This window comes from Saccopteryx leptura, chromosome 3 (genome assembly GCF_036850995.1).
Source record: "Saccopteryx leptura isolate mSacLep1 chromosome 3, mSacLep1_pri_phased_curated, whole genome shotgun sequence".
Classification (NCBI taxonomy): domain Eukaryota; kingdom Metazoa; phylum Chordata; class Mammalia; order Chiroptera; family Emballonuridae; genus Saccopteryx; species Saccopteryx leptura.
The window spans coordinates 12,194,099-12,206,795 of record NC_089505.1 but is presented as its reverse complement, the minus strand read 5'-3'; the positions used below and the strand labels follow the sequence as shown (position 1 = coordinate 12,206,795).

At 46.6% G+C, this 12,697-nt stretch overlaps 1 protein-coding gene across 1 annotated transcript in view; it reads right to left on the bottom strand.

The window, feature by feature from the left end:
- Window positions 1-12,697, bottom strand: part of NOX3 (NADPH oxidase 3) — a 61,192-nt gene that overhangs the window by 26,508 nt on the left and 21,987 nt on the right. Inside the window, exons 8-10 of the mRNA XM_066371720.1 lie at window positions 9,695-9,787; window positions 7,190-7,443; window positions 1,019-1,181 (exon numbers count right to left, since the gene is read on the bottom strand). Of these exons, the coding sequence (XP_066227817.1) occupies window positions 1,019-1,181; window positions 7,190-7,443; window positions 9,695-9,787 (510 nt within the window). The remainder of the gene's footprint in view (window positions 1-1,018; window positions 1,182-7,189; window positions 7,444-9,694; window positions 9,788-12,697) is intronic.

Here is a 12,697-nt window from a genome sequence, read left to right as displayed (position 1 = left end):
AGGCGGGGCCCATCAGTTTTTGACTCCGCTGTTTCTTTACCATCTGTCTGAACTAAATGGGAACCTGCACCTGCCTGGCAGCTATGATGGCCACATCTACTGGCTTCAGAAGGACTTAGATAACATACAAGAAGTGACCAAAGGGGGAGACTTGGGAATGGAGGACAACACCAAGTAAGCAAGCCAGTGGACCCCAATTATGGCATTTTCGCTTTTTGTTAAGACCCTGACTCCATGGGATGAAGATTTATACACTTTGTACACTTGCCGCCAGAGGACCAAGCTAAGGAGACCGAGGGAAGGCAGCCCGTTAATACTGCTAACTGCAGCCCAGTCACAGAGCCATTTGCAGCCTGTCCATATTTTACTGACATGAACAATTACATGTCCCGTAATGGCAATGAAGCAATAAAATTTATGTCTTGTCATCTTTAACAAGATTAGACAGAACCCTTCTCATAAATGTAATACTGAATGGAGATTTTTTAAGAACATAAGTATAGTTAAGGATCCTTGAGTTTATCCCTCATAGTTAATTAAAATCCTCCCCAAGAATCGGCAGATGATAGATACGGGGACGCTGAGCCTTTTAATCCATGGAAGGGTGAACTGATGAACTGATTTTTTTTTTTTTTTGTATTTTTTCAAAGTTAGTAGTGGGGAGGCAGTCAGACAGACTTCTGCATGCGCCCAACCGGGATCCACGCAGCGTGTCCAAGAAGGGGTGATGCTCTGCCCATCTGGGGCATTGTTCCATTGCAACCAGAGCCATTCTAGCACCCCAGGCAGAGGCCATGGAGCTGTCCTCAGTGCCTGGGACAGCTTTGCTCCAATGGAGCCTTGGCTGTGGGAGGGAAAGAGAGAGACAGAGAGGAAGGAGAGGGGGAGGGGTGGAGAAGCAGACGGGTGCTTCTCCTGTGTACCCTGGCCGGGAATTGAACCCAGAGCATCCAAATGCCAGGCTGACGCTCTACCGCTTAGCCAACCGGCCAGAGCTGATGATTCTTTTTTTCCATACCTTGCTCAGCTTCAGCGGGGGTTGTGACTCGCAACATCTGTACCAGAGCGATTTCAGAAGAGCGGCGAAGGGAGTGACCCCAATCCCTGCTGCGATGCACATGCTCACTGGGTAGTGAAACACGTCGGTCAGCGCGCCTCCGAACGGCCCGTCCACAGCCAGCCTGCAATCACAAAGTACTGCCGCTGTGGCATTCAGGTCGCTCTGCTCCTGAAACCCACACCCTCCCACACCGGCGCTAGTTACGGGGTGTGTTTGCACGTGTGTGCAGGGAGTTGGCTCTGTGCTGGAGAACGCCCTAGGTGTCTTGCACAGGAGGACAATGCTGGACCCCTCCAGCTCCAGCTCACGCCTCTGTCCTTTTGTTAGTATATTTCTCCCCTGTTCTTTATTTGGTCTCACACCTTTGTATCATATATTCACACAATTTTAGCCTCTTGGAAGCCTTGTGTTTGAAATAAACAAACCATTTTGAGATAATTTTCCAGTTCTGTGCAATTTCTAAAGTTCATTGTTTTAGATCGCGCAAACTCAAAATATGTTATAATTAGGCCAGGGTGGCGCTGATGTGTCTTTGCTCAGCAAATTTTTCTTTATAAGAAGAAAGCATATTCATTCATTGAATATATATGACTGTCTTTTATGTGGTCCTAAATGGGCTCGCTCCTGGATTCTACTCCAGTTTTCATGACCAGTTGTCCACACTGGCTTTTCTTTCATTTCCTAATATATATATAGCACCCTATTCTGCCACAGGTCCTTTGCACATCACAGTCCAAGTAATCACTTGGAATATTAGGCCCCAATTTCCCCCCTTATTTGGTTAATAGTTGCCTTTTCATTAGGTCATATCCCAATCATCTACCCTGGGGAAGATTCACGGACCTGTTGGGCTAGTTGAATCCCTTCTGTAAGTTACAGCACCCTGCACCCCTCCTCTGTAGTCCTCATCACAGTTGTAACTCTCCACTTGTTTTGGGGTGTGTGTACATGATTGTTTGTCTGTCTGTGCTCGTTGCTGCAGCCAGCACCTCACACACTATCCAGCACATAGTCGTTCCGTAACAGTTTGTTGAATAAATCGTAAAGGGAATGTTTAAAAGATTTCAGTCAGCAGAACGTATTTAAAAAAAATGTCAACTGTTCCGAAAGCACACATTTACATATGAACAAAGATATGCTAATTAAAAGGGTTCTCAGTTATTCATAACCATTCCCTAAGGGGAGTCTGTTGAGGGCTCCCCAGGTTGGCCCAGTTGGGCTTCCGATGTGCTGTGAAAGTTCAATTGAGTTTATTTAAAAATGTTCCACAATGTCAGACCCCCTAATAATTCAAATGAACTCTCTCCTTGAGTTCATCTTAATTAATAAGGCTTTATTACATATTGATATATGGAAATGGAAGAATAAAAATAAAACAAAGGTCATTAGCCAGAAAGGGTTAGCATCTCAGCCCAATGTAGATTATTTCATAAATAATTAGATAAAGGGAATTGAGAGGGAAAGGATGAGACTGTTTACGGATTAACATGTCCTATCGATAATTGTTTTCATAATTAGTCATATTTCAGATTTACTTAGCACTGATTTGAAAAGATAACAATTACATCCAAAGAAAAAGTGTGTCCTATCATCCATGGAAATGCATACTATACAGATTTCTGCATAATCACAGTGGCGAGCCTAAGCCGGAAGCAGCAGGAGAAAACGTTCAGTCAACTTCCCTGCTAATACAGTAATCCTCCCCCCCACACCCCAACAGGGGACATGTTCTGATAGTGAGTGGCAGGGGCTTTGTTCCGTTTAGGGGCAGCTGTCAGGACTAGAGAGGTTTTCTCTCCCGTCTCACTGAAATCTGTCTTCTGACAGCTCACCCCTTCTGTCTTCTGGACAAATACTTATCAGGACCTTTCGGCCGTCTCAGGCCTTTAAATAGTTGACAACAGCTATCCTGACACCCTAATTACTCTTCTTTTTCGACCACAGTATCTTCATTTCTCAACACCTCTCACAACCCTGAGCTGACTTCCTTAGCCCAAATTCTTGTTTATCGAGTTCACTGAGCTACTGCCTTATTGGTTCAGATACAGAGACTTTGTAACAGTGCAGCATAGAAAGCAGTTTGCCTTTCCAGTATCTGCACCATGCTGTTCCTGGTTGCTTCTGGTCAGCGGCGCTCCCCAGAGCCTCCTCAATCGGCTCATCATGTCTCTTTGAGCCCGTGACTTTTATTCATCTGCATGGGTCTTCTGATCTCATCACCACCTTCACTGTCATCTTTGTGGCAAATGAACTTTCTTATTTTGCTAATGATAATAACTAACCTTTTTTAAAAAGATGCGTCATGCAAAGGGCTTTATATGAGCTGACATACTTAACCCTAAGCAAACTTTAGGTACTATTAGTATCATCCTCCCTTTCCAGAGGGGGAAACTGAGGCACAGTGGTACTGACATCCTCCAGGATCACACACACAGTTAGTTGGGCTTTGAACTGACACTGGAACCCCTTGCTCCAGGCAGCAGGTTAAACTGCTAAAAACTCCAGAATCAACTCTGAGAACATCTTCTATTTTACTGCACAAGGTAAAGTCTTCCACAAGGGCTCTTGTTCTCTCCCTTTCTCCTGGGCTCAGGAAAGGCTCTTTGCTTCTCCTCTGGGCTCCCTAGTGATTCATTCCTGGGGCTAAATTAAATCCTTTCTGGATTCCAAAGCAGTGAGCACTCATGGCACTGTCCCCAAAGAGTTTGAGTCAATCCAGAAGTAGATACTTTGAGAGATAAGGTTATCCAAGGGAGTCTAGTAAAATTCGGGTTCTGCATGGGCTGAAGAGATAAACAAATTCTAGGATTTTTAAAAAAAGTTTTACTGCTAGCACATGTGCTGACATACACACCTATTTGTTCAAATAAATTGAACAAAGGAAGGGAAGCTGCACTGTTTACACCTCCTTTTTTGTTCACTTCATACATATTTAATGATGCCAACTAAGAGTTAGGGCTTGTTCCAGCCACTGGGGACACGAAGTGAACCAAAGAGATGATGTCCCTTTTCTGATGGACTCCCATTCTGGTGTGGGAGGTAGATGGTAAGCAAATGCACAGGTATTTAGTGTCAGGTGGTGGTGAGTACCGTGGAGAAGAATGGGGAGGGCACAAGCATAGTGACTCGGGGCGTCAGCCAGGTGGAGGAGGAAGGAGAGGCTGCACTAGGGGACATCTGAGCGGAGACTTGGGAGGGGATGCAGAGATCTGGAAGAGCGTCAGCCAGGTGGAGGAGGAAGGAGAGGCTGCACTAGGGGACATCTGAGCGGAGACTTGGGAGGAGATGCAGAGATCCGGAAGAGCGTCAGCCAGGTGGAGGAGGAAGGAGAGGCTTCACTAGGGGACATCTGAGCGGAGACTTGGGAGGGGACGCAGAGATATGGAAGAGCGTCAGCCAGGTGGAGGAGGAAGGAGAGGCTTCACTAGGGGATATCTGAGCGGAGACTTGGGGGAGTGGACGCAGAGATATGGAAGAGCATCAGCCAGGTGGAGGAGGAAGGAGAGGCTGCACTAGGGGACATCTGAGCAGAGACTTGGGAGGGGACGCAGAGATCCGGAAGAGCGTCAGCCAGGTGGAGGAGGAAGGAGAGGCTGCACTAGGGGACATCTGAGCGGACACTTGGGAGGGGACGCAGAGATCCGGAAGAGCGTCAGCCAGGTGGAGGAGGAAGGAGAGGCTGCACTAGGGGACATCTGAGCGGAGACTTGGGGGAGGGGACGCAGAGATCCGGAAGAGCGTCCGGTGGAGGGAACAGCAGTGGCCAGCGCACCAGGGAGGGTGTGCGTGGTGAGCGAAAACAAGAAGAATGGCGGTGCACCCAGGGAACAGGAGGCCTGGGGTGCGGGACGGGCATGTCAGGCCCTGAGCTGACCACGCACACGTAGAAAGCGTATCAACCTCTGAGGAACATGCTCTGAGTTCTTGTTGGGGGACTGGCTGAAAAGGCCAGCAGGTCTGTGAAGGGGAAAGTTGGTTAACAGACTGGATAACTGTGCACACCCAGAGCAGAGACCAGGCTAGCAGAGAGGATGAGGGTATTGATCTTGGCAGAGCGACCAGTAGTTTGCGTGTGTGTGTGTGTGTGTGTGTGTACCTACTTTTATCCCTAATTTTAAGCATTTGTACTGCATTCTGAATCTTAGAATCTGTTACATTGCTTCTTTTCCATGATAAAAGGAAAGGTTCGGCTGTGGGGCGCTGGTCTGGTTTGGTATCATACCACTCTTGGGCACCAATGTTTGGAATGAACGCATGTGGCTTCTCCTACCTACTAATCACAACAGAGTCCAGTGCTACATAGTGACAGCTCATTGTCCCATAGGAAGGTGGGGGGGGGGGGGGTAAGGATAATACACTGATGAGATGCTATGCCTTAAATTTATTCCAGTACCTAATTTGCTACCTGTAAGTACTTGCTAACTTAAATGAGCTAAAGCATCCACATTGGGTCCAGGTGTTCATCTATTCCTTAAACAGGTAGTTACTTGTACGTAGTAGGTATCCGACACTGTTCTAGCTACTGGCAGTACAGAAGAGAACAGACAGCATCCTGCCCCCAGGAAGTTCCAATCTAGCTGTGTCTTTACAGTGCTCACCACCCGATTTCTTATGGCAGAGGCCACTGCCTGGTAGTTCCTGACACCCTCCAAGGATGGCAGAAGAGAACTGCTTGATACTTCTTTTGAAATATCAATTCTTTCAAAAATGTTTTTCTCAACATATTTCTTTTTGTGTGTGTGTATGTGTTTGCACGTGTGTCCCTGTTTATCTGGGGCCCTAAACACAAGCTTTGTGTGCTTTTCGGGTAATCCTGCAGTGAGAGTGGGAATCCACATTAAGCCGCTGTTTACCAGAAGGAGTCAAGGAGTGGTAACTCCCACGGGGACTTCTGTCATGAGCCCGGGCTTTTCTGAACAGAGCCCGGATTGAGGCATGTACCCCAGGTGATGTGGTGAAATCATCACCCCTTAGTACCTTAGAATGCGACCTTATTTGGAAATAGGGTTGTTGTAGATGTAATTAATTAAGTGAAGATGAGATCCAGCAGTGGGGTGGGCCCTAATTACAATACGGCTGTTGTCTTTATAAGAAGAGGTTACAGAAACACAAGAGGCACAGTCACAAGAGGACAGAACACTGTGCTGAAGGCCAAGGGAATTGCTGGTCAACCACCAGAGGCTAGGAAGAGGCAACGAAGGATCCTTCCCTACAGGTTTCAGAGCGAGCATGGCCCTGTTACACCTACATTTTGGACTATAGTCTTCAGAACTGCGAGACAATGTATTTCTGCTGTTTTAAGCCACCCTGTTTGTGGTCCTTCATTATAACCCTCAGAGACAACCCCAGGTGACATCAGTGCCTGTCCAGCCTTCTCATCTTCCTTGTAGCAAAATTAAATCATGTGCTTGCATTAGACCTCCTGAGGTCCTAGGGGGTGGAGGTCATGTTTTGCCATCTCTATGTTTTCAGCACAGAGTGGAGGTTAATCAATACTTGTTGCACACACACATGCAGGGCTGACTGATGGTTGACCTCACTAACTTTCTTGACTCTCAGATCATTTTGTCAGTTTATGAGCTTCACTCTGTAATTGTTACCTTGTTCTGCAAGGCATGGAGGCTGCCAGATTAGTTCTGACCCTGAAGTACGCTTCTTCTGAAGACCCGACTTTCCAAAGGTAGTGGGAGACCTCAGCCTAACATCAAAGAGCTCACAGGGCTGTCTGTGCATCACAAGCTGCATACAACCAGCCCAGTGATGTTTCGGAGTTGGGGAAGCCACATTCTCCTCCTCCCTGAATCATCACTTGCTGCTGTTGAACATTTTTTTTTTTTTTTAAAGAAATGTACTTGCTTCTATCCGACGTCTTCTAAATTACCGTTGACCCTTGACCAACGCGGGGTGGGAGGCACCAGCCCCATGCAGTGGGAAAGTCCACACTTTGACTCCCCTAGCACTCAACACCTGTATTTTTTACATAACTTCTCAAATGTAAAGTATGGACTTGAACCTACCCCCTTAGCATAAAGATATTACTGACTTCCGTAGCACGTTGGTGCATGCACTAAAATACCGTACTTGAAAGACTATTCCAGCTTATACAGGAAAAGAGGAGCGGGATCCGACCTGGGCAGGCTCCGGGGTTCCGTCGGGGCCCGGCCCTCCGCCTCGAAGGCCCGACACAGCGCCCGGGTCCAGTCCCCCGCCGCCCGGACGTGCACGCTGAAGAAGTCCTCCTGGGGCGCGGAGGTGAGGGTGAACGGGTGCCACTGCAGCGGCGAGATGGCCGGGCACTGGAGCAGCACGTACTGCCCGGGCGCCATGCGGAAGCCCTGCTTCCTCAGGCGGAGCTCCAGGACCCCTGACGGGTGGCTCACCGCCTGCGTGGGGACAAGGGAGGCCCGGTCAAGCCATAAGAAAACGGTCTTCATTGCACCAGAGGTTTTACAATTTTTATTTTTATTTTTTATTTTTTTTAGTGTGATTATTTTTTTATTATTTTTTATTTATTTATTTATTATTTTATATATATATTTTTCTGAAGCTGGAAACGGGAGAGACAGACAGACTCCCGCATGCGCCCGACCGGGATCCACCCGGCACGCCCACCAGGGGCGACGCTCTGCCCCTGGGGGGGGGGGTCGCTCTGCCGCGACCAGAGCCACTCTAGCGCCTGGGGCAGAGGCCAAGGAGCCATCCCCAGTGCCCGGGTCATCTTTGCTCCAAGGCAGCCTTGGCTGCGGGAGGGGAAGAGAGAGACAGAGAGGAAGGATGGGGGTGGGGGGTGGAGAAGCAAATGGGCGCTTCTCCTATGTGCCCTGGCCGGAATCGAACCCGGTTCCCCCACACGCCAGGCCGACTCTCTACCGCTGAGCCAACCGGCCAGGGCCGGTTTTACAATTTTTAAATCAGCTTTTTATTTTTTTAAGGTATCATTTACATATTCCATTTGTCACGAGCCTTCAAGGAACTGGGCCATCACTTGCACGTCTGAGTGGGCAAATCCGGCAAGAACGTCGTTCATTTCAGACCTCCTTCCCAGTGAGGTCTGAAATTTGGGCAGCTGCGTCCACGTGCAATGTGGTGCCTGGCATGTGACATTCTGTCCTAAACGGCCAAGCTTTCACAGTTAGCGGGACCCGAGGACACGTAGGCTAGCGTGTCACGCGTTGCATTGCTTAATTGTGCTTCAAGTTATTAAACTAGTCACAGAGCTGTCTCCATGTAGGCTCAGTTTTAAATGATCGGAGTCGTTCCTCAATCCTTTGTGAATTAACCCTGGTATTTCCTCCTTTGGAGGGGAAAACCATCTTCCAACTCACTCGGAAATGTTCTGTGTTGTTTCAGTCGCCTCATCCAGTCTCCTACTTATGCTCTGACTTTTGACATAGGAAACATCATGCAAAACTCTTGTCACTTTCGTAAGAACTTTCTAACTTGCTGCTTATCAGAGGGAAGGAGCTAGTTCCCCTGTTTAGAGCCCCATCTTGTTTTCTGAACAACCTCCCCGGGTCCCCAGATCTTTTATTGTGGCAAGAGGTATTGGGGACCAGGAGCTCGTGTCCGCGTTCCGTGACAGTATTCTCCACACAAAAGAGAATTCCAAGGCATTCTCGTCATTAGTAGTGCTTCTCCTCTCCCTCCTGACATTTGTTCTGGTTCCGCTGTTAAATTGTCTCCCTGGTAACAGCTTCAGTAGATTTCTAGAAGTCTAACTGTCTAGCTTTTGATACAGCCTCAGAGCCTTTGGTGCTTAACTCGGGAACAGCAGCGTGGAAGCAGCTTAAAACAGAAATATGGAGCAATTTCTAGGCCTCTGTTCTCATGAAGACAGTTAAAGAGACGTAGTATTCTGTTCATACTGCATTAGCAAAGTGGTATAGGTTTGGTGAGCAGGGAATTGTTTTCTTAGGCATTTCAAAATCTGGGGGGGGGTGTCGCCAAGTATTTGTTGCCTTTTTTTTTTTTTTTTGTCTCCTAGACCAAGTATTCTTGGGTCTGTCTGCTCAATTTTCCTCCAGCCCGAGGTCAATATTGGTGAGCTGTGAGTAGGGCTGGCAAGATTGGAGAATGCTACCGCAGAGAAAACACTGCTCATTCTGCAGGGTAGACATCCTCAGACGCCCTTCTGTTCTGCTTTGAACCCCACTCTCTGAACCTGAGTGTGACTGTTCCCCCATCTTCTGCTCAGTCATTCCAGGTATGAGAGTCTGTGGGCTTGACAATGTATGCATTTTATCTGTGTGTTTGCAGAGCCTGTGCCTTTATGTGTGTGTGTTGGGGGGAGGGGATTGATGATACTTGAAGTGGAGACGCCAGTGTAAAGAACACTCGGTCCCCTGCCTGTGTCCCCCTGGAGAGAAACTGAAATAACGGGAGACAGCTCTGATTCGTGCACTGTACCATAACCTCTAGCTGAATTCCGCGCCCCAGTCTGGAGCCCCGATCCCGGCCTCCCGTAAAATTAGTCACACTAAAAGATGCGCAGGTTGCAAGCAATTATTAGAACAGAAGATGAGCCTCTAAATTACAGACTGCTCTGCAATAAAAATGGCAAATTAAAAACCTGGGCTAATAAAAAATTTTCATCTACACTCAGGCTTTTATTCCGACATAAAGCTGCGCACGTACCTTCGTAATGACAACTTCTTGTTGAAATCGCCAGAACCTAATTATTCTTTCCCATGCGTACAAGACCACAGGCCCTAAAACCCATTTCCAAGCCTGCAGAGACAGAGGGGAAGGAAATGAGAATAGAACTCCAGTATTTTCAACCTGAACCAAATTAAGAAATAACATGATGGGGTTTAGACATTTTTCTTTAACTTTGGGCAGTTGTCAACAACAAAGATGTCTCCTTGTATTAAATACTAGAACATTCAATTATTCCTTGAAATCTACAAGCTTATTTAAGAGATTAAACTCTTCTGTATTGGTTTTTATGCTTACTTGATCAATGATGCCTTTATGTAATTAGAAATAATTGAATTTGCAAAGAAATAAGAAAGCAGATTGATGTTTATGTTATATATGATAGGGTCATAAATGCTCCCAAACTCAGCCAAAGTCAAAGGCTTACAAAGCTGCATTACTGAGCCAATGTAGGGCATGGGAAATTAAATAAAAACATTTCGAATAGTAATTCAGGGGGCCAACAATGCATTACAATTTGGGAGTCTGCCGGAAGAAACATACCCCCCCACACACACACGTAATCACTCACACACATGCACACAGCCAATGTTATCTAGAATAAAACATAAAATGATTTTCTCAGCATTTTACACTCATGTTTACAGAATATGAACAAAAGCCTCAGCAATTGTCTGGCAAACAGTGACAGTGAACATTTCCATTTTTACTAAAACCCATCCTGTGTTAATCTTTTCTGAGTATAAACTGTATTATCAATGATCATGTGACCAGCAAGCTATTCCTGTATCAGGTGTTGACAACATAGGGTATCTTCTTCCCCTAAAAAGAAAGGAATGGAAACTTAAAATTTTTGCAAGCTTCTCCTAGATTTGACACCAAACAAGCCGCAGGGCATAAAGTTCCTTCTTTATTTTACAGAAAAGGAAACTAAGGCTCAGCAAGATTATATTGTCCAGGGCCACAAGAGGCCGCAAAGTGCACAGTTAAGATGTGAACCCCGAGGTGCCTGACCACCTGGGCTGTGCTCTTTCCAGGACCCCGGTGACGCCCTTGAACCTTGACCGTGTAATCACTCTTCTTCCTGTCCAGCACTGACGTAGGTACTGACATTTGTTTTACAAAACATTAGAGACTTAATAATTTGTTACTGTTGGGAAGATAAAATATATTATGCTCACTTTGTTAAAGATGGCGCTGCCCACGTGGAGGCCGTTGCCCAGGTGATATTAATGTGTGTTGGGGGTGGGCTGTGGGCAGGCAGGATCCTTGTAGCCTGGGGCTTGGTTTTGGGACTAAGCCTTTCCCACCCTTTTTGATGTGGGGTGGTACAATCCCATCATGCCTCAGATAAGTGACTTTGTATGAGAGACTTCCCTGTTTTGTATATTGGATTAAAGGTTTTGATTTCTACACTATAAAATGGGGGTGGAACGGGAGCTTGCTCTCTTGGTTCCTGGGATGATTAGCATGAGAGAGCAGAGGGAGCAGAGCAGAGAGCAGAAAGAGGCCATGTGGCCAGGAGAAGCAGCCAAGATGGCGGAGTGCTGAGTGAGATGCCAGTTTGTGCAGAGTTTGTATCTGGGATAAGGAAGGAGATGGGGAACTGAGGAGAATAAGGCTGGTGAGCTAGAAACCTTTGATTCTAGGAAACTCGGATAAGTCAGTGGCTTTGTGAGCACTGAATGTGAGTGGGTTTTGGAGCCCAGTGTGTGTTTTTACTTGCCCGCCGGGTGCAAGCTAGAATTAAAGAAAATGGCCTATCAGTTTTTGGCTCCATTGTTTCTTTACCGACTGTCCGAATCCAATGCGAACCTGCATGGGCCAGGCGGCGGCTGTGATGGTGGCCCTGGCCCTGGCTGCTGGCTTTACAGTTACATTTCAGGATGTTAAGGGTTCTTGGAAATATAGTCTAACTTTGCATTTATAGGATTAAAAAAACCAGACAGTCTGTGAATGGGTATGAGTTGCCTAGGGAGATAGATCTGGATTGCGGAGAGCCAGGACTATAACTCAACTCATTTCACAATTTCCCTAAATTCCCTCCCCGGTATGCTAAACCCAGCACAACCTTACTCCCAGTATAGTTACTATCTTAGGAGCAGGAAGAACGTTCACAAAACCATCACCGATTGACTCACTGCCTTCATCACCTCGTAGTCCAAGGGTAGTCAACCTTTTTATACCTACCGCCCACTTTCGTATCTCTGTGAGTAGTAAAATTTTCTAACCGCCCACCGGTTCCACAGTAATGGTGATTTATAAAGTAGGGAAGTAAGTTTACTTTATAAAATTTATACAGCAGAGTTATAGCAAGTTAAAGCATATAATAATAATTACTTACCAAGTACTTTATGTCTGATTTTCACTAAGTTTGGCAGAATAAATCTTTATAAAACAACTTACTATAGTTAAATCTATCTTTTTATTTATACTTTGGTTACCCCGCTACCTCCCACCGTGAAAGCTGGAGCGCCCCCTAGTGGGCGGTAGGGACCAGGTTGACCACCACTGCCTTAGTCCCTTACCTGCTTTTCAATTCCATCTTTTCTGTTGACAGGCCACAAGTCCTTTAGCATTATCTTTACCTTTGTTATCTCTCCTGTTGTTTTTAGTTCTCTTATGTTTATTTCTGGGTGTGTCTGCGAAGCGTCTGCTCTCACCTACATCAGCTTTCTGTGCATTTTTTCCCTGAGAGTCTCTTGTTTACCTGAAAAAAGGCTGGATTGATGCAGGCAACACAAAGCAATTTGCCCTATCTATTCTTCTCTGCCTCAGTCGGGTTTGGAGACATGTTCAGAATAGCAGAGACAAGAAAGCCTTTGTCCACCTGTGCTGCAGGTGAGGCTGTGATGATGAGCAGGGTGAGGGAAAAGACAGTGTTGGGCAGATAAAATATATTATGCTCACTTTGTTAAAGATGGCCCTGCCCACATGGAAGCCCGTGCCCAGGTGATATTAATGTGTGTTGGGGGTGGGCTG